Source organism: Rhizopus microsporus, assembly GCF_002708625.1.
Source record: "Rhizopus microsporus ATCC 52813 unplaced genomic scaffold scaffold_19, whole genome shotgun sequence".
NCBI classification, from domain to species: domain Eukaryota; kingdom Fungi; phylum Mucoromycota; class Mucoromycetes; order Mucorales; family Rhizopodaceae; genus Rhizopus; species Rhizopus microsporus.
In genome coordinates this window covers 224,685-247,378 of record NW_019671934.1, presented here as the reverse complement: position 1 = coordinate 247,378, position 22,694 = coordinate 224,685, and the positions used below count along the sequence as shown (strand labels likewise).

Genomic DNA, 22,694 nt, shown 5'->3' with positions numbered 1-22,694 from the left:
ATTCACCACTTTGTGTTTTGCCAAACCGAGTGGCAAATTTTGATACGATCTATGATGTAGTATGATTATTATATATTGATAATCAGTCTATTATTTCAAAATGATACTTATTTGCCGCATAATAAAAAATACCTTCACTGTATGTACAATTATTCTAAAAGTAATCAGCAGTCTTTTTACAGTGGTTTGCGCTTAAAAATCAAATTGTGCCATCATCTCTTTTTTCTCTTCACTTTACTCCGGATAAAGATACACACGACCTCATCGTACTTTTGCTTTGTCTGTTTCTATTACAAAGCCAAATACAGTCAAACCTATGGAATATTGATTTCGTTTTGGTAAACGCACTGTCAACTAACTTTTATCTGTCAAGATATAAGCTCATTTCATTTGTCTTTAAGCTGGAAACCAGGCTCAGATTTGATGAGCAAGCTATTATTTAACGATCCCATGGTTATGAATTTGGTTGTAAAATCACTACTAGGTATTTATACTTGAAATATAAATGTACTAGTTCTTAACACACATATTGCAATGTAGGCACAGACGTCCCAGAAGATATTTATACGGTGGCATCAAACGAGTGGGTCAATGAAAGTAGGTCTGATATTGTATACATGGTCAAGGACAAACCAACGGCAGAAAGACCACCCATTATAATCGAATTTTAAGATAAAGTCAGTCGTGATTTTATGAACAGAGTCATAGGCCATTCACCATCAGCCTATTGTCGATATAAAACTCACCTAATCGCCCTTATCTTTGCAATCAAAGGATTTTTAAGTGTTGATATAGAGAAAGAGTTTTCTTGCAGTGATGAAAGCCCATTCTTAAAAATTGAATCTAAGTTCTGGGCTAAGGATTGTCTTTTAATCTCACAAAGCTCAATAGATAAACTCTTAAGTCGATCGCCCTTGGAACCTATTGTCGCTTTAGGCTATTATCTTATTGCAGGAAGTTTGTCTTTGGATTCATTAGAGTATCAACTTGATCCTAGAGTAAAACTTCTTTATCAAACTTCCAAAGACTTAGTAATGAAAGAGTTACTGCCGTAAAACAAATCTGTATATCACGCTAAGCTTCTGTCTACCTCGTCACCCACCTCGGGCAAAGACTCTTAAAACGGCCCCTCTCTTCTCTTTCTCACTAGTGTATCTTACACTTGACCCCATTCACTCCTTCCAAAACATTTTTACCCTTGATCCCCAAAAGGATTTTTTAGTTACCACTATTCTTTCCTTCTGAACTGCCTCAGGTGGAAAAGATGTAATATTACAATCGTGCGCCCATTAGAGGTTTTCAATTATTTATAAATAAAAATCTGTTTAAACATAAATCGAAATAAAGAAACAATGAACAAAAAGACAATCAGATGTGTGCAAAGTACATTCTATTAACTGATTCATTTTAAGCGAGTTACTGATTAGCCAATTCCTTGGCAAGTTCTTCAGCACGCTTTTGAACATCATTGATATCACCTTGCATATAGAAAGCGTTTTCAGGCAAGTTATCGTGCTTACCAGCCAAGATTTCCTTGAAGGAACGAATGGTGTCTTGGAGCTTGACGAGACGACCTTCGTAACCAGTGAAAACTTGGGCAACAGCGAAAGGTTGAGACAAGAAACGTTGAATCTTACGAGCACGTTCGACAACGAGCTTATCTTCTTCGGACAATTCATCCATACCCAAAATGGCAATGATATCTTGAAGAGACTTGTAGTTTTGAAGGATTTGTTGAACTTCAGTGGCAACCTTGTAGTGTTCTTCACCGACAATACGAGGATCCAAGATACGAGACTTGGAGTCAAGAGGATCGACGGCAGGGTAGATACCCAATTCGGCAATGGAACGAGACAAGACAGTGGTGGCGTCCAAGTGAGCGAAAGTGGTAGCAGGAGCAGGATCGGTCAAGTCATCAGCAGGGACGTAGACGGCTTGGACGGAGGTAATGGAACCGTTCTTGGTAGTTGTAATACGTTCTTGCATACCACCCATATCAGTAGAAAGGGTGGGTTGGTAACCGACAGCAGAGGGGATACGACCCAAAAGGGCAGATACTTCAGAACCAGCTTGAGTGAAACGGAAAATGTTATCAATGAAGAGCAACACATCTTGACCTTCTTCGTCACGGAAGTATTCAGCAATGGTCAAACCAGTCAAGGCAACACGGGCACGAGCTCCAGGGGGTTCGTTCATTTGGCCAAAGACAAGAGCACATTTGGAGTCACCATCGAGCTTGATGACACCAGTTTGGATCATTTCGTGGTAAAGATCGTTACCTTCACGAGTACGTTCACCGACACCACAGAAGATGGAGTAACCACCGTGAGCCTTGGCGATGTTGTTGATCAATTCTTGAATCAACACAGTCTTACCGACACCAGCACCACCGAAAAGACCAATCTTACCACCACGAGCATAAGGAGCCAACAAGTCGACGACCTTGATACCAGTTTCAAGAATTTCGGGAGTGGGGGATTGGTCAACGAATTCGGGAGCATCAGCGTGAATGGGACGTTGAGCCTTGGAGTTGATGGGACCACGTTCATCAATAGGTTCACCAATAACGTTGATGATACGACCGAGGACTTCCTTACCGACAGGGATAGTGATGGGAGCACCTGTGTCAACAACCTTTTGACCACGGACAAGACCTGAGGTAACGGTTTAATATGTTTTCCACTATAAACACCAATTTTACTTTACCTTCAGTACCATCCATAGCAATAGTACGGACAGTGTTTTCACCCAAGTGTTGAGCAACTTCGAGAACAAGACGTCCACCAGCGTGATCTTGAACTTCAAGAGCGTTCAAAATGGCAGGCAAGTTTTCTTGTTCGAATTGAACATCGACAACGGCACCAATGACAGAACTAGAAGTAATTATTGAGTAATGTAGTTGGTTTTATTGGGTGCATGTCTTTACCGAATTTTACCAGTAGTGGTTGCTTGGCTGGCATAAGCTTATAGTATCATGTCAATAAAAAAACAGCGTGAAATGAAAACAAACTATATACCTCTGGTGGCCATGGGCTTCACGACATTCTTGAAGAGAGCTGCATTTGCCTTTTGAGCGGCACGAGAAGCTGCAACAATACGGTTGACAGACATTTTTCACAGTAGGAAAAGAAAATTAAAATTTGGGGGGCGTTGTTCACTTTAAATTTTTTTGTCGCTCTGGGCTGTCTGTTTGTCTTTATTACCCCCCTCTCAAAACCGGGGTAAGTATCCTGGCCAATCATTTTGCATTATTTAAAGCCATATCCCTTCATAATCTCGTAACAATGCGTTTCTCCGCCTACAGTCTATATAGAGAATGATCATTTTGCTTCTTCATTGAGTGATTAAAGAAATAACTTTTTATCTTATTTTTTATAAAGTAAAGTCATTATCAAATTGTGCTATTAAAAAGGTCTGCCACCAACTGTCTTTTAATGACTCAAGGGCGGTTCTTGAGGTTAGCTACTAAACAAAAAAAGCTCACACATCAGACATATGCTGACTATAAACGGTATACTTCATTAAAGACGAATTGGGCTTTATTATTATCTTTGATTGTTATTAAGGAGTATCTTCCAATGATATTGCTTAAAAGCATGAATAGACAAGACTCATTGTATTATATATCATCAAGCATGTATTTAAACCCTCTGTCTATCCGTCTCTTCCTTCTTATTTTCATCATTTTTTAGAAACATTACAAGATGGGGATAAGTGGCAAGTATTTTGCCATTTTGAGCGCGAGTGTTGCTACCATTGTTGCTGCAGTATATGTCAAGAGGGCAATGATAAGATCACGAAGAAGGAGGCTCCGTTTGGTTCACAGTCAGATACCAAATCCTTTGAATGACGAGGAATTACAAGGCAAGATTTTAATAGCGATAGTTGTGTTATAAGCCTAGGCAACTAAACTGTTGTAATAGACAAAAAATTCAGCACGCTGCCAAGCCAAACGATTACTCAATGGCATCAACAATACGGGCCTCTATTTGAAATCAATACGAGCGAGCACAAGTGGGTCTTTGTTAGCGATCTGGAAGCGATTGAGGCTATATTTATCAAGAAAAGCGTTGAAACATCACTTCATTCGTATAGTGCATGGAGAAGTATAGTCAATGGTGGCTGTGGCAGGTAAAGGTTTAACCAAAGGATACGTTATAATGAAACTAATCTTTTTATATTTAGTGGCATCTTTTTTAATGGTAGCGAAGGAAAATGGAAATACCTCAAGGCAGCTCTCCGAGATGTTCTTTCGCCTGCATTTTGTGATAGCTTTGAAGGAATGTCAAGGATGGAAATCGAAAGATGTACAAGGAGTCTTATCACTCAAACGGGAAATCATGGAAGTGTAAATCCAAGCTTGTATGTTCGTTTTGCGGTTGTAAACATTGTGCTCTATATTGCCTTTGGTAAACCTTTTGCTGAATCTATGAATGACGACACGTTTAAGCGAATTGAGAGTGTCTTGCAGAGTTACCATAAATTAGCAGCAACTCCCACGGTAGCCGAAGGTCAAGGCTGTCCTTGGTCATTCTTCCTCAAGAGCAACCCGAGCAAGAGCAAGGAATCCAAGTTGATATACCGTAGGCAAGTTCAACCATTGATTCAACTATTGGTCAAGTCAGCAAGAACAGACAATAGCCATAACATCGTTAAGCAGCTGGACAGAATGAGAGAAGATTACCATATGGAGGAAGATGATATCCACAAGATAATGGGTAATATATTTTTTTTTGAGAACCTTGCATCAGTCTTTAATCTATTGCCTTATAGAGGAGTTCGTTTTCATTAGCTGCAGGACCTTGTGTGCAAGTATTCTCTGGACCTACGCCTTGCTTTGCCATCACCCTAAAGCCCAAACGAATATCTCTCAAGAGTTCATTAGATTTTGGAAGCAAAACAATTATTTTCCTACGTTTGTTGATCAATCAAATTTTCGGTATTATACTGCTTTCCAAAAAGAATGCTTTAGGTATCGCCCTATCTTTACGTTTAGTGCTCCTCGAAAAGTTACAAAAGATGGTAATATAACACACCATTCACAACTATATTTAACAACAACCTTATGTTCTTAGTATACTACGATGGTCTCATTATCCCCAAAGACGCAATTCTTCTCAGTAGCATCCACGCTCTCCACAATGACTCTGCGCACTATCCTGAACCTGAAAAATTTGTACCTGAACGCTTTCTTTATGACACCAATCCGATGCATAAAACAAGCAGAAACTGTCTCCGAAACCGTGATCACTTTGCCTTTGGCTGGGGGTCAAGAGCATGTCCTGGTGTCTACATGGTTGAAAAGCTTCTCTTTGATGTGGTCATCAACTTAATGTCCCAATGCAACGTTAGACCAGCCCTCACCGTTGAAGGTGACAAGCTCTATCCTGACATAGACAATTACATCGAAGCCGGAGTGATGGCTGTGCCAGTAGATTTTAAAGCTCGCTTTATTGAACGTGATTCATTTAAATAAAGATTACATTGTTCTTTGCAAACTCATACCTGTCTCCCTTCAGTGGAGAAGCCTCGACCCTCGCTGACCAATCGAAAAACGAGTTACAAGACCCTATGTCCAAGCAGCCGCAACTACAACCAAGATGCTATTGATGCATAGCCACATCGTCCCTCCAAATAGTAACGACTCTTTAGTTTACAGCACTCTCAAGCTCTGGATTTTCCGATCATCTAAAACAGAAGGTGTATGCTTGTTGTACTTTTTTAAAGATTTCCTATCCAAGAAGATTCTTGTTGCAGGAGATGGCCTAAAATGACTAGTAATAGGCTCAAGATTTACTGACTCACAATCAATACGGAACGTGTTTTCAAAATCTTGAAGGTCATGAGTTGGCGTCGGAATGTATTGAAAAAAGCTAAATACAACAACACTAACCCCATCTGACCCTCCTTCAAGAGGAGCATCTCCTCAAGAAGAACCTCCGTTGGAATATGCTAGCGTGGAACATCTCGCCAAGCGTTTGAAACACTCTCCTTTGTCCTCCTCCGCTTTAGCCATCATTTCTTCCATAGCATCTCCTACCCGGCGACAGTACCACTTTAAACAGCAGAACTACGCTACATGGTGTTCTACACGCCAACTTAACTATCCATTCTGGTGTTCCCCTGTGGGCCTTGTGGAGTAAGTGACAAGGTGCAGATAGCAATATAATGAACTAATTTAACAAAACAACCATTTTTATCTTGATCGTGGCTACTTCCTCTCTTTATCATCAAAAGATGTCATGATCTTGAATCAGACCGACGATAGTGATATTGTCACGTCCTATGGTTGCAAAATCGACTTGATGATCATCACTTCAACCCAAAATTTCCACATTGAATTGAGTTCATCAGAATGAAAAAGACATCACGCAAGCCCAGCACTAGTTCTAAAGCAGCAATCAAAAACCTAAGGGCCAGTGCCTCAAATTCTTGCTAAGCTGATAAAGCTGGCAGATTGCGACCATGTTATGGCCATGGGTTGGATTAGTGAGTGAAGACAGTACCAATACATCCCTTTGTTTAACCCACGGCACTTTTGACTAATACAGAAACAGCCGGACACATGTACATTTTAATGAATGATAACGGCATCTTTATGGCAAAACTAATGGTTTGTTTGGCAATTCCAATATTGTTTGGTCAGCTCAAAGGTTTTCAAAAGACGTTGGACAGTCTTTTTTCCTGGAAGGCACTCATTTCTAATTGACTGATCTCGTATTTATCACTCTTTTTTTCTGGCATAGAAACATGTGGGCCAATACTACATGTACCATAAAATAGGTTTATGCTACGGATGCTTAATTGAGACACTACCTATGCTGTCACTACAGCTTTGCACTACTAAAGTCTCTGCCTAATCTAAGGCTGTTCAGTTCACTCTCTCTGATATAAAATGTAAATGCATCATAATTTCATGTGTTCTTGCACCTTTGTTGATCAAACTGACAACATAAAATTAAAAGAAATAACAACATTTCTCTTTTATCTTTTTCTTCTTCTTGAAAAGAGACAATTCAAGATGGCAACTTCATAAATTCATGTTTAGCTTGACGCTACATATTGAATAGTTTTGTTGGACTTCATCATAGGTAGTGAATAGAGGCAGCACCCGTAGTATTAGTCTAACTTCTAATGCATTTTTGAGTGCACCAAGTGTTTACCTAAAAAATGGCTTAGAAAACTGCGACGATTTACCTTCTGGAATTCCAATCACTCAAAGTTATTTCAGATGATATTGCAAACGGAATCAAGGAAGACATATCTAAATTCCAACAATACATTAATAACCTCAAGTCAAATGGATATGAAGTAATTGGTTACGTGAGAAAGTCCTATGGAAATGAAGATAAGGACACAAGAATCAGATTACTTCAACCTATGATAGACAAAATGCTTGAAGTATTTTCATGTTCTTTAATGTAGAATACGAATTTATTAAGTTGCCATCTTGGCCTGTTTTCTTTTCAAGAAGAAAAAGATAACAGAAATGTTGTTATTGTTCTATTTTAACTTTATATTGCACAAGTTTAATTGACAAAGAAAAGAATAAATATAATAAATCATTCAAGTGTGTTTTACATTAAAGGACAGCCTTAGCTTAGATAGAGATTCTGGTAGTGTGAGGTCGTAAAGTGATGTCTGTAACATTAGCCTATTTTCTAGTGCGTGTAGTGTTCACCTTTAATTAAGCTTTTTTTTTTTTTCAATAAACTCCTTATCATGCTTAAAGCTAAGCGTGATAATAGGAAACTTGGTTTTTATATCTAGTCGCGCACTAAAATCATGTTTGTAATAACCCTTTGTTATGAATCTTTCTTTGTTTTCTTTCTTTTTGTCATCAGTGGCAGGTGTAGTGCGTTTACCATCATTTGCACAGCTCAAAACGATTTCAAATAGGCGCATTCCTTGATTCGTTTAACAAACAATGAAAAAGAAAAGAAGAAAGAGAAGTCCTTTTGTACACATGTTTATAAATAGGCTATTCAAATTAGCAATACCAAGTTTGTATATATTCGACTATTTTGTACTTTTCAGAATTTATCGTTCAACAATTTCTATGCAGCATGATAAGTATTTCCATGTTATCATCGTCATTCATTTTACTTACCTCCCAAGTCTTCTTCAAAGTCAAACGATAAAGGATCCGTTGACTTGACGCCTATTTCTTTTTGGATCTCTTTCACCTTGTCTACTACTGCTTGATTTGCTAAATATGTTTCAAGGTGTGTCTTGTGATGAATGCTTGTTTTTAATGTCATCCATTGCTCAGCAAATGTACTACGTGCTTCTTTCATAGTGTCTCTTGTACAAGCCAGATTATGGGAAGATATAAACAGATCATATTCCTTTTGCTTCAGTCCTGTAGGAAATGCCTCTGACCAGCTATAGAGTTGCTGGTAACATCCTTCGATCTGACTTATCCAGGCCTGAGATAGACTATACATCCGACTACATATACCCATAAATACTAGTGCCAAAGAGACAAAGTGCTCTAATTTTAGTAATGTCGAATTGGCTCTATATGTCTCAACAAGGACAATCTTTAGCTTATCGAGTATCAGAGCTGCCCCTATGAGTCTATGCATCGTGTACTGAATTGATTCTTTACTTGGTATAAATGTCCACTTTCCTGTACATTTATCTAGCCTATTTTATATAAGTACAAAAAACATATCAAAAGTGACAATCTGTTACGTTTTTGCGTTCCAAAAGGATAGATAAAGTCTTTCAAGTTCCTTTTCAATAGCTAATGCCTTTAGCCTTTTGACTAGTTTTCTTATTTCCATAGATCGCTTGAATCGATGAAAGGGTCTTTGCTGATTCACGTTTTTATAGTAAAGTCGATCTATCAAGGTTACTTCGATCCAAAACAGTTTTTGATCTTTGAATGAATCAAGGAATCCCTTCAACTTTTCTAATTCTTGCTGATGATTAATCTTGATTGACTTGTTAATACGTACATCAGACAATACTGATTTGGTGGGCACAGGAGGATCCAAGAGTGTATAATATGGAGGCGGCGTCATTTATTAAAAATAAAGGGAAGGCTTTGCATGCATTCACCTCCTACAAAAATTTAAGAGCCAAATAAAAATTATAAAGGTATTACTGCATCATAAATACACACTTATATCCATTTTATACTATCACCATGTATTATACCAGGACATCGAAAAGATGAACATAAAAAACATAATACACTTTTACTTTTACCTATTCAAACGAATCGAAAGGCTTTGGCTTGTGATTTTCGACCACTTCTTTCACCTTTTTCTGGTTAGCTACTTTCAGAACTTTATACAAGTTACTGTTATGAATGTCGATTAGCTCACTTATTTTAATCATCAGCATACCCAATCTTGAACAGGCCTACACAGTCATCGACTGGACTGTTGTTGTGAAAGAAAAAGACATTACAGCTCGATATCATGAAGAAAACATTTGCAATTACGAATACTGCGAGCAAACAGTTTGCCATACTGTTTGGCCAACGCCCCTGTTTTTTAATATATCGTTTTATGGCACTTTCTTCATTGCTTTCCATTGCAGTTATATCTTTCTTTCAGCAAGTGTATTCTCTCAACTCTCTCTCTCTTTCTCTCTTTCTAAAGAATTCTTAAAATGTGTTGATTTGAAATAGACAACTTATAGACAACCATTTCCAAGTGTATCAGAAAAGAAAAAGGAGAAAAAAAAGAGGCATAAATCATGGATACAGACTATTTATATGCATTAAGTTGTAGGGCAGATCAATAGCGTAATGTCAATCTTTTTCACAATCTATGCTGTTTAATACTCCTTTAAAGTGAATATCAGTGCTAAAATACGACGATGAGAACATAAAGATAGGCTGTTGTATCAAAGGCCCTTTACATTCTGCTTAAAAGGACATGCCTCTCACGTGTGTTACTCTAATAAATTTTATTTGCTACCTAAAAAACCCCTTCTCTTTCTTACAGACAATTATGCTTAAAGACTATAAGCTGTAATAATAAGACATTCTATGAGTAAAGATTACCTAATATTTATCCTTGCTCATATAGACACACTACCAAGGACACATACACTGTTGCCCCTATATCTTCGGAATCTTATTTGCAGATCAATAGAAAAGATGGCAGTTTAAAGATGACAGGTTAGCAACAAGAAAGAATCTATTTCTTGTATGTTTATACTCTCTTCTAGATACACTTCCTAATGTTCAAGAAGAAGAGAGCACATTATGGATTTATGGTGTAATGGGGTTTATTAAACTATTGGCGGGTGAATATCTACTGGTTATCACCGAGAGAGAGTCAATAGGCTCCATTCACGACAAGAATATCTTTCGTGTGGGCGCTTTTCAGATACTTCCTCTAGCTCGTAATTTAGATAAGCTTACAGAAGAAGAGGTAAAAGATCAATGGAGGGGAATATGGACAAGTACTAAAGCCTTATTAGAAATCACGAGAACAATACTATGTCAACTTGCTGGAATCACATCTTCGAACGAATACGTTTTACTTTTCTTACGACTATGACTTGACTCAATCCATGCAAAGACAGCTTCAGTTGAATTCAAATGATCCTTTATATAAAAGAGTAAGCGGATAAGGAAAAGGGAGGACAATGATTGATAAGGGCGTATTATTAGGCAGATGAACGTTTTTTTTGGAATAGATTTGTATCATCCAAGTTAATAGACTCTGAATTAGACGTATGATTTTTACATGTTTATCAATGAACATTTTGCTCATTCATTCTTTAGTTATCTGAATACATTTTGCCTGTCATGCAAGGATGTAAGTCCATCAAAAGGGAAAAAAAAGATAGCTCTCTCTTTTAATGCTCTTGTATCAAAGTTATAGAGATGAATCCATGCAGTTTGAATGGCAAATCTTTCACTTGGGGAATCATCACACGTAGAAGCAGATATAGACCTGGCACACGTTACTTTTCTCGTGGAATTGATGAAAATGGTCATGTATCTAACTTTGTAGAAACAGAACAGTTTGTCTTGCATGAAAACAAACAACTATCTTATGTACAGACAAGAGGATCGATTCCTGTCTATTGGGCTCAAATCATCAATCTCAAGTACACACCCAAACTTTGGATTGGTGAAACTCGAAAGAGTGTAAGTTGAAGCGTAATATGGATGAATAAGATACTGATAAGGGCCTTAGTTGGCTGCTGCTCGTATGCACTTTGATGAGCAGATTCGCATCTATGGACCACAAATCTTGGTCAATTTGATCAACAAGAAAGGATACGAGCTTCCTATGGGTCAAGCCTATGCTCGTACGGTAGAACAGCTGAATGATCCTCGTATTCATTATATTCATTTTGATTTCCATGCTGAATGCTCCAAAATGCGTTGGCACCGTATTAACCTGCTGCTAGATCAGTTAAAAGATAAACTGGTGGAACAAGGGTAAGATATACTATATAAACAAAATCAACAGCATCAATACTCAACTATGTGTTAGTTATACATACGTTGTTAACCCAGGAAGCTCTAATCAAACTGTGAAGCAAACACAGACCTCAGTCATTCGTTCCAACTGTATGGATTGCCTGGATCGCACTAACGTAGTTCAGAGCACCATTGCTCGCTGGATTTTGAATCGTCAGTTGCGTGATCTTGAGATTCTGACGCCTGATCAGCTCTTGGAGGATCAACAAGAACTGATGAACACTTATAGAAATGGTAAACTATATCAGTATCCTTTTCTGTCTCATTAACCCTTGTACTCTAGTCTGGGCCGATAATGCAGATGGTGTAAGTTGTGTTTATTCCGGCACGGGTGCTCTCAAGACTGATTTCACAAGGTAATGTTTAGACTTCCTTCTTGGAATGTTATCTAATGATTTAAACGATAGAACTGGAAAGCGTACAAAAGTCGGAGCACTCAAGGACTTGGAAAATTCCATTGTTCGTTATTGCAAGAATAACTTTATGGATGGCTCTCGTCAGGACTCATTTGATCTATTTCTTGGTAGATACCGTCCAGACGGTAAGCCTGTCCAAAAAGAAGATCAAAGATCACTTCGTATCCGAGTTGTAAGTTTTCCATCAATTTTTATTATACAAATCCTAAACTGATGATAGGTACCTTATATCATGCTGTTTGCTCTCTTTATGTTGATCATAAACATCGTGAACCCAAGCTATTCTGGCTTCCAATCCATCACGTCCTACGTCCTTCTTCTTTTATTTTGGATTTCTGTATTAATCTCTGGTGCACGCTTTGCCATTCAACATGGAGATCAATTCGTTCAATGGCCTCGTCTACTTGAACTACCTTCCACTGAAGAAATTGAAGAAATACCTACGATGACCGAGAAAGAAGGTACGATGGCTCCCCCTGATATTTCAAACGATCTTTTATAAGATCGATTTCTATTCGCTGTTCAATGATTATATAATCAAGGGAAGAGTCAATTTCATCATCCTACTGCGATTTTTAACCATTGATAATCCACATTGAAAATTTTGATTTGTCATCGCCTCTTTATTTTATTAAAGAAATCATTTTAGCCCCTCTTTTTTTTTTCTCTCTTTATCAAAATGATTACAAAAACAGTATATGACTATTTAGTTATTGGTGGAGGCTCTGGTGGTCTTGCCTCTGCTAGACGTGCCAGTGGCATTCACGGCGCAAAGGTTGCCCTGATAGAAGCACAACATAGATTAGGAGGTACCTGTGTCAATGTTGGCTGTGTGCCCAAGAAAGTCATGTGGAATGCTGGTATGTAAAAACAAAAGTTTTTTCAGGGAACAACTTGCTGATATCTCTTGTAGCTTCTATTGCTGAAGCACTCCGTGATGCAAAGCAATATGGCTTTGGTAGTCACGAAGCCAAATTTGACTGGAAGTTCTTTAAAGAAAAGCGAGATGTCTATGTGAAGCGATTGAATGGAATCTATGAAAGAAACTTGGGTAATGATAAAGTAGAGCACTTTCAAGGTTTTGCCAGTTTCATAGACAAGAATACGGTGCGTGTTCAAAGATCAGAGACAGAATCATTTGTACTTCAAGCCAAAAACATTTTGATTGCCACAGGTTTGTGCATAAACAAATCAAGAGAAAAATAAGAGTATTGACAGTATACAAAGGTGGACATCCCCTTATTCCCAATATTCCTGGTGCACACTATGGTATTGACTCTGATGGATTCTTTGATCTTGAGGAACAACCTAAACGTGTGGCTGTCATTGGTACTGGATACATTGGTATTGAATTAGCAGGCATTTTCAATGCTTTGGGCACCCAGACCACAGTCTTTTCTCGTACCAAGCATATCCTTCGTAGCTTCGATAGTATCATTCGTGAAACTCTTTTGAAGGAAATGCAAAATGTAGGTGTCGATTTCGCTTTCGAGTCCAGCGTGAAGGCTTTGGTGCGTGAGGGTGATGCTATCCGCGTAGAATATGAAGTGAATGGTGAGTCCAAGAGCATAGAAGTAGATACTGTTCTTTGGGCTGTTGGACGTGTACCTAATATCAAGAAATTGAATTTGGAAGCTGTTGATGTCAAGTTGACTGAAAAGGGACATATCGCTGTTGATGAATATCAAAATACATCTACGCCTGGCATCTATGCCTTGGGTGATGCTTGTGGTAGAGCCGAATTGACACCAGGTACTTAACTTTTATATATATTTATTTATATAAAAGTACCCTAATGACGCTTTATATAGTTGCTATTGCTGCTGGTCGTAAATTATCAGACCGCTTGTTTGGAGGTGAACAATTCAAGGAATCCAAATTAGATTATGAAAACATTCCTACCGTTGTCTTTTCTCATCCCACAGCAGGCACAGTAGGTCTTACTGAAGAGCAAGCTCGTGAACGTTACGGTGACGAAAACGTCAAGGTATACACCTCCAAATTTATCAACATGTACTTTTCTATGCTTGAGCATAAGGAACCTACAGCTTATAAACTTGTTGTGACGGGACCTGAGGAAAAGGTTGTAGGTGTTCACATCTTGGGTAGAGGAAGTGATGAAATTCTTCAAGGTTTTGGTGTTGCCGTCCGTATGGGAGCTACCAAGGCAAACTTTGATGCCTGTGTTGCCATTCATCCCACAGCTGCTGAAGAATTGGTTACTATGCGATAAATAACTTGTATACCGATCATATTTGTAGTTTTAATTGAATTAAAAATCATGTAATAACCTTATGAAAAGCAGTTTGCAATGGTTGCTATGTTATCGTTGTTGTACCTTTTTTTAAAACAGACAGCATTGAGTTAAATATACAAGAATTCACAGTGTTAATAGCATCACTTTAACTAAATATATGTAGATAAAGTCTACACTTTCATACAAAAAAAAAAAAAAAAAAAAAAAAAAGAGAAAAAAATTACTATAAATAATTTTATTAATAAAGGGACGTATTCAGAAAATAGGATTATCGTCAATAAACATAAACTTGTTCATCTTTTTGGGACTAAAATACCGAAACTTGGACTGAACCTTGCCTCTTTGGTCTGAAGAGTTCCTTCGTGATCGAGGAGGCGATGATGAAGTAGGATGAAATGGTACAAAGGAGATGGACGAAGTATTGGCCAAACTCTTTTTGGTTGCTTGAAATGAATGCATAGAATACTGATGATCAAATGATGGTAATTGCTTGACTTCTCTCTTTAGATTTTCAAGAGAGCAAGACGGGTCCATGATTGGCCTTGGGCGAGAATACAGTTGGTGTCTTCGAATTTGAACCTCTAACCAGTCCACGACCTGGATCCAGCCTCTTCCGCCTACTTGGTACTCCTTTGTGTTCTTTAGGATATGCAGACCTCTTGTCAGGCCACTCTCAAATTCCTGCAAGTCAACGTCCTTGGTAATCAACGCGCGGTCCTTGGGAGACGCACAGGTACGGTGAATGTCCATCGCCAGCGAAATGACTTCACATGCTCTCCAAAACTCATCACGATCAAATGCGCACCGTGCCTTGGGTAACTCTGTGCTTAAATTTGGAATCTGTTGAAGAGCAGTCTTTAGACAGACATTTAATGACTCGAGCGATGCCTGGCTCGGTCGTGGGTCGTTTTGGTCAGGTATAAACAGCTTGTGAAGAATGATGCGTGTCGCATTGTATTCAAGGTGAACTCGAATAGAAGCCAAAAGCACGTCGTTGTTTTTGCTCTGTCCTTTCAAATAACAAGGCAATTGTTGGTAAACCTCCAAGAGCTGTTTATCGTACGCATGAAGTTGTTCTAGTGTCATATCCACTGCTTGTTCATAAAATGTTGTGACGACGCGGGATTGTATCTTCCAGATTTGTAGGCAGTGAATGAATGCCAGAATACCAAGCTCGCCGTTGTCAATGTCCTGCTCCATCACGCGAGGCAGATCGATTTCTTTACCAGGCACTCTGGGTTGAGGCGTGTTCTTGGGTGCACCTGAGGAGGACATGTAAAAGTCCCATGCCCAAACGAACCACCAGAGGCGTGTATCCTTTTCTTTTTCAAACGATGTGTCGTCATCTTCAACAAGGCGTGGATAAATATCGAGCTGATGAAGTGCAGATACTGCCATACCCGCGTACTGATGTCGACGGCTTGGTTCTGCTCGAGACATCATGTAGGACAGGGCAATGATGGTGAACCTGTCAGGGTGGTCAAAGGTTTGAGCCAAGTATTCTCGTGCCTGTTCAAAGAAATATTCTTCTTGCTCTTGAATCGTGTCTTGATTGGTGATATAATGTTCTAATTCAGGTGGGCAATGATGAGTCACCATGTGTCGAAATACGAATAGACAGATGGCATTGACAATAAGGGTGCTTGTAGGATCAGGATGTGACATGTACCACTGCATAAACTCTTCACGAGAGAGAATAGGTGTGAATCGTATCCAGCATTCAAAGTAGGTGTGTATGCATGCATCTGCAATGTCTCGCAATTGTCCATTGTTCTGTCTGATCGGCGTGATTCTCTTGCCGAGCTTATCCGTGCATATAAAATAATTGACAGGCTTAGATTGGTGTGATTTATTTCTGTAAAGGGGCGTAATGCCAGATACGGTAGTTGGGGAGTATGCTGGGTCAGGTGGATTGGTGTCACATAATTTCCCAAAGGCATCAATGAGCGAGTGCAGATCTGAAGCGCTGGTGACATTTGTTTCTACATTAATACCGGCTTCTGTATAGGATACATTTAGCTTAGACCAAATGTCATCCAAGGGTATTTGATAATAATGATGAGGTGTATCAATTGTATCGAATGGCATAAAATAATAATAAAGGAGTGGAAAAAGAGAACAGAAAAAAGAGAAAAAAAAAAAAAAAATATATCATATAAAACTTTTTTTAATGGAAAAAAGTATGACAAACTCATTTGAACAAAGTCAGTTCACCAATGATGAGTAAAAAGGGAAGCAATGATAAGCTTATCATTTTATTATATATATCTAGCAATAAGAAGATTGTCACCTTATTTTACGGATAAAGGCGAGCTGCACGTAGGGCACCTATGTCTTTCAGGATTCTTGGCCATGGTGCGGATTTTGCTACATGACTCTTCTATCGTATCTCCACAAGGAAGACGTACTGAGATAATTTGAGTACACGGACCACAGTGCTGGAAGCAATAGTTGGGGCATGGGTGTCTACATTCTAATATCTTACCACAGGGATGCTTACAGAGGATATTGTCATGATCATAAGGATGACACTTGAGCAGACACTACATTTAATATGAGTGATACTTGTATTTACTCTGTGTGTGTGTATAGATTCATACCTCGTGCCCACATCTGAGCTTTTCCCCACAAGGTCGAGTGCAGCCTCCTTCAGATACATCTGTAAAATCTACTGCATATTGAACCTCTGTAATCACATTATGCTTAACACACTGAAGTGGCAACCTAGTGTCAATCATTCTCTCTTCTCTTTCTTCCAAATTGGCTATAATTTCATTCCATAATTCACTCTTGTCACACAGTAGACTAGCGTTTCCCAGGATATACATTCCCTATATAGAACATGAATTACCCTATCATAAAGAGCTAATCCCACTTACATGCTTTGCTCTTGAGAGCGCTACGCAGACACGATTAGCTGTCTTTAAGAAACCAATTTGGCCATTAGAGTTGCTACGGACCAAGGACAAAATGATGATCTTGTTTTCTTCTCCTTGATATCCATCCACACTGGATACTTTAACTTGGTCAGGATCATACATTGGAGTCCTCTCCTCTCGGAGCATCTTTCTCAGCATCATTTTCTGTCCAGAATACATTGTAATGATCGTAATCTCCTCTGCTTTATAGCCTTGTTGAAGTAAGTAAAGCGTAAGTCTGGCTGCTATCTTGGCTTCATGTTCGTTCACTTTGGAAGCAGAATCGGACAAGTTTGTTTCTTCTTCTTGGTGACTCAAGAAAAATAGAGGCTGAGCCATTCCTCTAACAGGTGGATACTTTGATACATCTGGATGATCCTGAAGTGGAGGGTCTCGGTAGATCGGATTGATCAATTGACGAATGGCAGGCAACATACGTCTTTGGTGAGACAGTCGCGTAAATGGGAACTGATTTATAATCAAACGTTCAAACAAAGAGACAGACAGTCCATGAACCTCAGAGAGCTTGTGAACGGATGTAGAGGGCCTCAATTGTTGGTGATCACTAATATATGATATTAAAAAACAATTTATCGCATCCTATCTTTGTACACTTACCCGATCAGGATCAAATGTTCTAAAGAACTAGTGAGAGCAGAAACAATATGGGACTCTACCATTTCTGCAGCTTCTTCCACAACCATGATACGAGGGCGCATTTCTTCCAATAGATCATGATACTTTGCCTATTTATACATGTGAATCACTAAACAGTACAGCTCAGAGAGAGTACTTACTGCAGCAGTACTAGTCATGCCAACCACACGATTCTCTCTGCAAATCTTTGCCTCATACTTGACCATGACAGATCGAATTTCGGCAGAAATACTTGTGTATTTACTCATCAACCGGCGTAGAGTAGCTTCCAAAGATTGATTTCTCAAATCAATCCATTCCTTGTGTGCCTTCAATCGAACACTCAATGGCCACATAAATACATCATCCTCCTTCATCCATCTTTCTAAAGACTGGTTTTTCAAAGGCTCGTCTTCCCAATACTTGCTATTTTCTTTGGCATCATTTGCCCATGGATCATCCACATCATCTATATCCTCAAAGAAGTTAAAGTTTGCCCTGTTCATTGCAGCAGGTTTTCCAGCTTTTTTATAGTTCACAATCTTTCTCCCCTGACGTTCACCCGGATTGACTTCTGTGAGTCGTTGGTAAGCCTTGCCGAGAGATATGAAATGATTCTTAGCTTTATATTCAAAATCATCGCCTTGGAAATTTCTCTGCATTTCTTCAAACTGATCCTCTTCAATGATTTCATTTTCATCAATCATATCTTCATACACGACTCCCTTTGTTTGTTCGAGCAAGCCTTCTGCCATTTCATCAAATGTCGTTTTGTCACTATCAGTTACAAACTCAATAGCTTCCTTAAGCCATATCTCAATAGGATTCGTTGTCTTTTCTTTGGCCTTGTGAATCCTATTTGGATTGCCCTCGTCCCAGAAGCTGCTCATGTTGTTCAATGCGTCATTATCGTTAATCGTACTATAATTACCACGTCTTCCATTCTTTCCCCTTCTTTTCTGATTTTGTGATGGTTTCTTTGTTGTTAGCACAACAGATGTTATTTCCCAGTCGTCATCAGAGTCACTAGCTAAGTCTCGAGCAGAACCTGCTTCGTGTTTCTTTTCCCTGTTGATCGCTCTCTTTAAACATTCTAGCTGACGTGGTCTCAGAGCCTTGATACTCTCGAGAAACTCGACTGTTACGCATGGTTGCTCATACAGTTCGATGATTGTTTGTTCTATCTGCGCTATGATATCATCACGAGAGCGATAAAGTCGACTGATACCGCGTGGACCCTTTAAAGCTTTTTTAAGTTCATACATCGTGTGCTCTTTCAATAGTTCTGATTTTGATCTTCCGCCCACACGAACGATCTTTTCATTAAAAGCCAAAATATGCTCCAAGAACTGGTCAAGAGCTAATTACAGAGTGAGTCATTTATGCAGCCATCACTCTTGCCCTTACCATGATTGGTCTGGCAAATACATACAATGGGTCCCAACGACTCATTAAAGTTATTCAATAAGACTCTCATAGCATATGTACCCACGAATGTTTTACCAGTACCAGGTGGGCCTATTAATAAGCATTAAAACAGTCTAGAAAATAAAAAAAGAACCCAACCTTGTATGATGGATAGATTTCTTGTCAAGATTGTCTTGAGTGCATCCAATTGGGTCTTATCCATTCCTGTTCTATATTCTGGCCAACTTCCCATGATGTCAACTGGCCATTGTTCATCTCTGACATGCCTTTTGAATACATTGATGTCATACACCCTTTTTCTGGCAGCATAGTGCGGTATAAGAATATCTTTTGATAAATTGACAAGATAGGAAGAGAATGGAAATTGATCAGGCTCGACATTCTGAAGCACTTTAAGCACATGTCGATAAGCTTCAAAATAACCATTCGTTGCTTCAATCATCACATAGATATCTTTATCAGTCAAGGTTGGGTCACCAAAACCAAGAGGTTGATCTTCGTTATCCCTCTCCAAGTATATATCAATCAAGTATTCAAATCTATCAGGGCCCTTCATTGGTTCTTCTTCTCCTCTATCAACCACAGTTGCAATTTTCAAATCACTCTTAAAGTGATCCTTTGACAATAATACAAGAGAACCAGGCATCAATCGCTTGGACTGTGCCCACTGGACACGTACAGAGTAAGGTAGTCGGAAGCTGATTCTATGCAACGGTTGACGCGAACCAAACACGATTGCGTTCAGTTGCACCTATTAAAAATAAGAATTAGTGAATCAAACATCGCTTCTTTGATATATGCCATCATTTACGCGTTCATAAAGACGAAAAGGCTTTTGAGCTGACAACTTTTCCATGGATTCTCCCATAGTCTCTGCTCCTTTGAGAGAAGCATACTCTTGTCTATATCCATTTATTGCTTCTCTCAAGGGTAAAAGAAAATCATGACGCATCAGTTCAAAGTGAGTATAAAGATACTCTTTTACGCTCTCGTAGGGAGATCTTAATTTGTTTACGGGAACATCAGGTATAGGCGTACGATAATCTTCTTCTACTTGATTATTGTTAGTGGGTACCATAAGGTCATCATACTCAGGTATAATATCTTGATCACGAAAGGAACCATAGTCAACCACCTTGGTAAAGACAGGGTTCTCGGGCTCTTCAAGATTCAAACGAAAAGTTACTGTGAGTGCTTCGTCAGAATAATTTGCTTTAGACGAGGGTTTGTTTCTTTGCTGCTGAACATCATAGCTGTCATCGAAGCTCCAATCGCGTTGTTTAGTAGGTTGAGAAACTTCAAAATCGTTAGTCAGAGCATTGAATGTGGCGTTAACAACAGGTGGTTCATAGCTATCGACGTATTATTTTATATGAAATATATATGAAAAATGATTATACATTTCACGCAATTCTTATTGATTACTCTAATGAATCCCAGTCAAAACTATTCCATTTAGATCGTTTACTATCGCTTTTATTCTTGGACATTGAATATGGTTGAAAATAAGCAGAGAGAAAAAGAAAGAAAAAAATGTCAGTGGAGTTTAATAGTCAGCGTCTGGCACATCCTAAGGTTGACTTAAGTTTACAGCAGCAGCCCAGTCATTGTAAAAGAAACTTTGTTCTAAATCAACATTCTGTAAAATATCCCAGTATTGATCATCGATAACGGAGTCTTCAGGTATGCCACTACTAAGTATATCCAAGACTAAATCGCATACTTTTTGCCACTCAGAGTTTGAAATATCTGAAACTGTAGCAAAATTTTGCTTCTGCGTAAATCCAGAGTAATTGTTGTTGCTACAGAAGTTGTTGCCTAGCGCATCAGCAGACTTATTGTCATCCGCTGTTCCACTATGAACAAGCTGGTTCACCATAGAGCCTTGTAACCCCAAATCGGCGTAATTGCATTCAAAATGATGATCGTCAGTTGCTGATACTTGCTTGTTTTTATCAACTCTTTTAGTGCTGTATACAAAGTTGGGATATTTTTCTTTGTGAATTTTGCGATACTCATTTGCTCGCTGTATATATTTATCTTTCACTTGATTACCAGACCATTTCCACATTGCTCCTAGAATTTTTGATATTTGGCTGTTATTGAACTCGGGAAACATAGATCTAACAGTTTTTCCCCAAGCAGTTCTGTATAATATAAAAGCATTTGTGGGACGCTTCGATGTCGACACGTCGAAATCGATATCCATAAGAAAAAGCTCTACAGTGTGTTGATCAGCTTGTCTGTCGCCATAAGCATGTAGAACAGAAAAAATGTCATTTCTTAAAATACAATAGTCATTGTCAGGCAGCGTTATGAAGTCCTGTCTGTTATCAATCATGTTCAGAATATCCTTGGCTTTGATACGGACATTGCTTGGCGAAATCAGTATAGAAGTTTCACCTTGTTCCTGTAGCAGTAATAGGTCGTCAACTGGTAAAACCTTGCTGGAATCATCTGAAATCTTTGGCTTCAGCAGCCTTCTTGGTGACATAGGGCCTTTTTCTACTTGCTGTTTCATATTACTAACGGGTATAAGAAGGAAAAGAAAGAGACCTATGTCTATTATTCTTAGAGCATATTTATAATAAAAGAGATCTATTTTGATTGGCCAGGTGATCACTTTTATTTTCATTATGAAGTACACTGCATTAAATGTGCTATCGATTTCATTGTTCTATACTGTTCGAACACTTCTATATACTTTTATGTGCCCATTGACATTGAAAAAAAAACCCCCCACCCACATACAGCTTTAACTTTCTTGCCCAAATAACGTAGAAATTCGTTAAAAAAAATCATAATAGTAATTGATGGTAAACATGTCTGTTAAATCAAGAAAGAATGTGCACAAAGCATAATAATATAAGCACTAACCTTGTCAATTAACTGGGTTTAACAATAAGTCCAAAGCATTTAATAAACAAAGGAATATAGCCAAGCGATCTAAAAGAGAAGCTTTTACGAATTTACAGTAAATTGAAAACCTGGTATTATTCGGCAGAGCTCACACTTAAAGATTTGCGTAATTTACTGGGGCACCATCAACTAAACCCATCAATACGGCATTTTGCTTTTACATTAGTCAAACGCTTGCTCATAGATTTTTTACCGTCGCGGCCAGAAAAATGTCCTTATTATTACATAATATAAGCATACATCATGCTAATCTGCAAATTAGAAAGTTATTGCTAAGAACCTCCAAAGATAACTCAACATATTGTCAACGTATTAATGAAAAAAGTACGTGTACAAACTTCTTTCTGTAAGTCATATACGTTATACACTTTTCTAATATTACCGTGTCTAATAATTCCCCAAAGCTTGTAAAAACAACTCCAAACAACAGGATTGATGTAAATATAATTCTTTTTTGCAAAGAGTAAGCAACTTACAAGGCAAAATAAGAAGGCAATAAGCATTTATTATAAATGCATAGCTTGTTTATAACTACAATTATCAATAACAGAGAAAGTTAGTGCTAGGCTCCCGTAGAGTACTGCTGCCTTTCATCTAATAGCAAAGATTGCAATTTACAGTTTACCAAGTATACCAAGTATAATCCCAAATTCGTCCATGCT

The 22,694-nt window shown here is 38.4% G+C and overlaps 9 protein-coding genes across 9 annotated transcripts; 4 read left to right on the top strand and 5 right to left on the bottom strand.

Moving 5' to 3' along the window:
* Window positions 1–327: 327 nt before the first annotated feature.
* RHIMIDRAFT_264069 (uncharacterized protein) lies at window positions 328–918 on the top strand. The gene is made up of 2 exons (XM_023611725.1): window positions 328–484; window positions 541–918. Exons 1-2 carry the CDS (start codon window positions 451–453, stop codon window positions 669–671), a joined length of 165 nt encoding a protein of 54 aa, XP_023462840.1. The 5' UTR covers window positions 328–450; the 3' UTR covers window positions 672–918.
* Window positions 919–1,416: 498 nt separating this feature from the next.
* Window positions 1,417–2,872, bottom strand: RHIMIDRAFT_207155 (F-Atp synthase; the record flags this gene model as incomplete). The annotated part of the gene is made up of 2 exons (XM_023606966.1): window positions 1,417–2,654; window positions 2,707–2,872. Coding segments are annotated over 2 exons (1,404 nt in total), but the record flags the coding sequence as incomplete, so codon positions are not given.
* An 807-nt stretch (window positions 2,873–3,679) lies between these two features.
* On the top strand, window positions 3,680–5,585 carry RHIMIDRAFT_230253 (cytochrome P450). The gene is made up of 5 exons (XM_023607666.1): window positions 3,680–3,864; window positions 3,924–4,131; window positions 4,186–4,718; window positions 4,774–5,022; window positions 5,076–5,585. The coding sequence occupies exons 1-5, from the start codon at window positions 3,705–3,707 to the stop codon at window positions 5,474–5,476; spliced, it is 1,551 nt and encodes a 516-aa protein (XP_023462838.1). The 5' UTR covers window positions 3,680–3,704; the 3' UTR covers window positions 5,477–5,585.
* A 2,455-nt stretch (window positions 5,586–8,040) lies between these two features.
* On the bottom strand, window positions 8,041–9,029 carry RHIMIDRAFT_241008 (uncharacterized protein; the record flags this gene model as incomplete). Its single annotated transcript, XM_023609494.1, has 3 exons — window positions 8,041–8,057; window positions 8,111–8,649; window positions 8,698–9,029. 3 exons carry the CDS (start codon window positions 9,027–9,029, stop codon window positions 8,041–8,043), a joined length of 888 nt encoding a protein of 295 aa, XP_023462837.1.
* A 1,212-nt stretch (window positions 9,030–10,241) lies between these two features.
* RHIMIDRAFT_285946 (uncharacterized protein) lies at window positions 10,242–12,376 on the top strand (the record flags this gene model as incomplete). Its single annotated transcript, XM_023613326.1, has 10 exons — window positions 10,242–10,394; window positions 10,444–10,584; window positions 10,637–10,699; window positions 10,751–10,784; window positions 10,845–11,119; window positions 11,169–11,416; window positions 11,472–11,692; window positions 11,742–11,814; window positions 11,866–12,046; window positions 12,095–12,376. 10 exons carry the CDS (start codon window positions 10,242–10,244, stop codon window positions 12,374–12,376), a joined length of 1,671 nt encoding a protein of 556 aa, XP_023462836.1.
* A 177-nt stretch (window positions 12,377–12,553) lies between these two features.
* Window positions 12,554–14,107, top strand: RHIMIDRAFT_207200 (uncharacterized protein; the record flags this gene model as incomplete). Its single annotated transcript, XM_023606969.1, has 4 exons — window positions 12,554–12,734; window positions 12,788–13,048; window positions 13,102–13,626; window positions 13,686–14,107. The coding sequence occupies 4 exons, from the start codon at window positions 12,554–12,556 to the stop codon at window positions 14,105–14,107; spliced, it is 1,389 nt and encodes a 462-aa protein (XP_023462835.1).
* A 270-nt stretch (window positions 14,108–14,377) lies between these two features.
* Window positions 14,378–16,237, bottom strand: RHIMIDRAFT_264061 (uncharacterized protein). Its single transcript, XM_023611724.1, has one exon. The coding sequence runs from the start codon at window positions 16,217–16,219 to the stop codon at window positions 14,387–14,389; it is 1,833 nt and encodes a 610-aa protein (XP_023462834.1). The 5' UTR covers window positions 16,220–16,237; the 3' UTR covers window positions 14,378–14,386.
* A 185-nt stretch (window positions 16,238–16,422) lies between these two features.
* On the bottom strand, window positions 16,423–20,603 carry RHIMIDRAFT_241005 (P-loop containing nucleoside triphosphate hydrolase protein; the record flags this gene model as incomplete). Its single annotated transcript, XM_023609493.1, has 9 exons — window positions 16,423–16,674; window positions 16,732–16,962; window positions 17,011–17,614; window positions 17,668–17,795; window positions 17,847–19,045; window positions 19,093–19,203; window positions 19,252–19,864; window positions 19,925–20,465; window positions 20,539–20,603. The coding sequence occupies 9 exons, from the start codon at window positions 20,601–20,603 to the stop codon at window positions 16,423–16,425; spliced, it is 3,744 nt and encodes a 1,247-aa protein (XP_023462833.1).
* An 80-nt stretch (window positions 20,604–20,683) lies between these two features.
* On the bottom strand, window positions 20,684–21,634 carry RHIMIDRAFT_241004 (sex plus protein; the record flags this gene model as incomplete). The annotated part of the gene is made up of 1 exon (XM_023609492.1): window positions 20,684–21,634. The coding sequence occupies one exon, from the start codon at window positions 21,632–21,634 to the stop codon at window positions 20,684–20,686; it is 951 nt and encodes a 316-aa protein (XP_023462832.1).
* Window positions 21,635–22,694: the final 1,060 nt, after the last annotated feature.

What these genes read in the sequence shown, in the direction of transcription:
- RHIMIDRAFT_264061 (XM_023611724.1), bottom strand. Translation starts at nt 16,219, where the DNA reads ATGCCATTCGATACAATTGATACACCTCATCATTATTATCAAATACCC.
- RHIMIDRAFT_264069 (XM_023611725.1), top strand. Translation starts at nt 451, where the DNA reads ATGGTTATGAATTTGGTTGTAAAATCACTACTAG. An exon ending in GGTTGTAAAATCACTACTAG is followed by an intron (nt 485 to 540) that starts GTATTTATACTT and finishes ATTGCAATGTAG; the next exon opens with GCACAGACGTCCCAGAAGAT.
- RHIMIDRAFT_230253 (XM_023607666.1), top strand. Translation starts at nt 3,705, where the DNA reads ATGGGGATAAGTGGCAAGTATTTTGCCATTTTGAGCGCGAGTGTTGCT. An exon ending in GAATGACGAGGAATTACAAG is followed by an intron (nt 3,865 to 3,923) that starts GCAAGATTTTAA and finishes CTGTTGTAATAG; the next exon opens with ACAAAAAATTCAGCACGCTG. An exon ending in TGATATCCACAAGATAATGG is followed by an intron (nt 4,719 to 4,773) that starts GTAATATATTTT and finishes ATTGCCTTATAG; the next exon opens with AGGAGTTCGTTTTCATTAGC.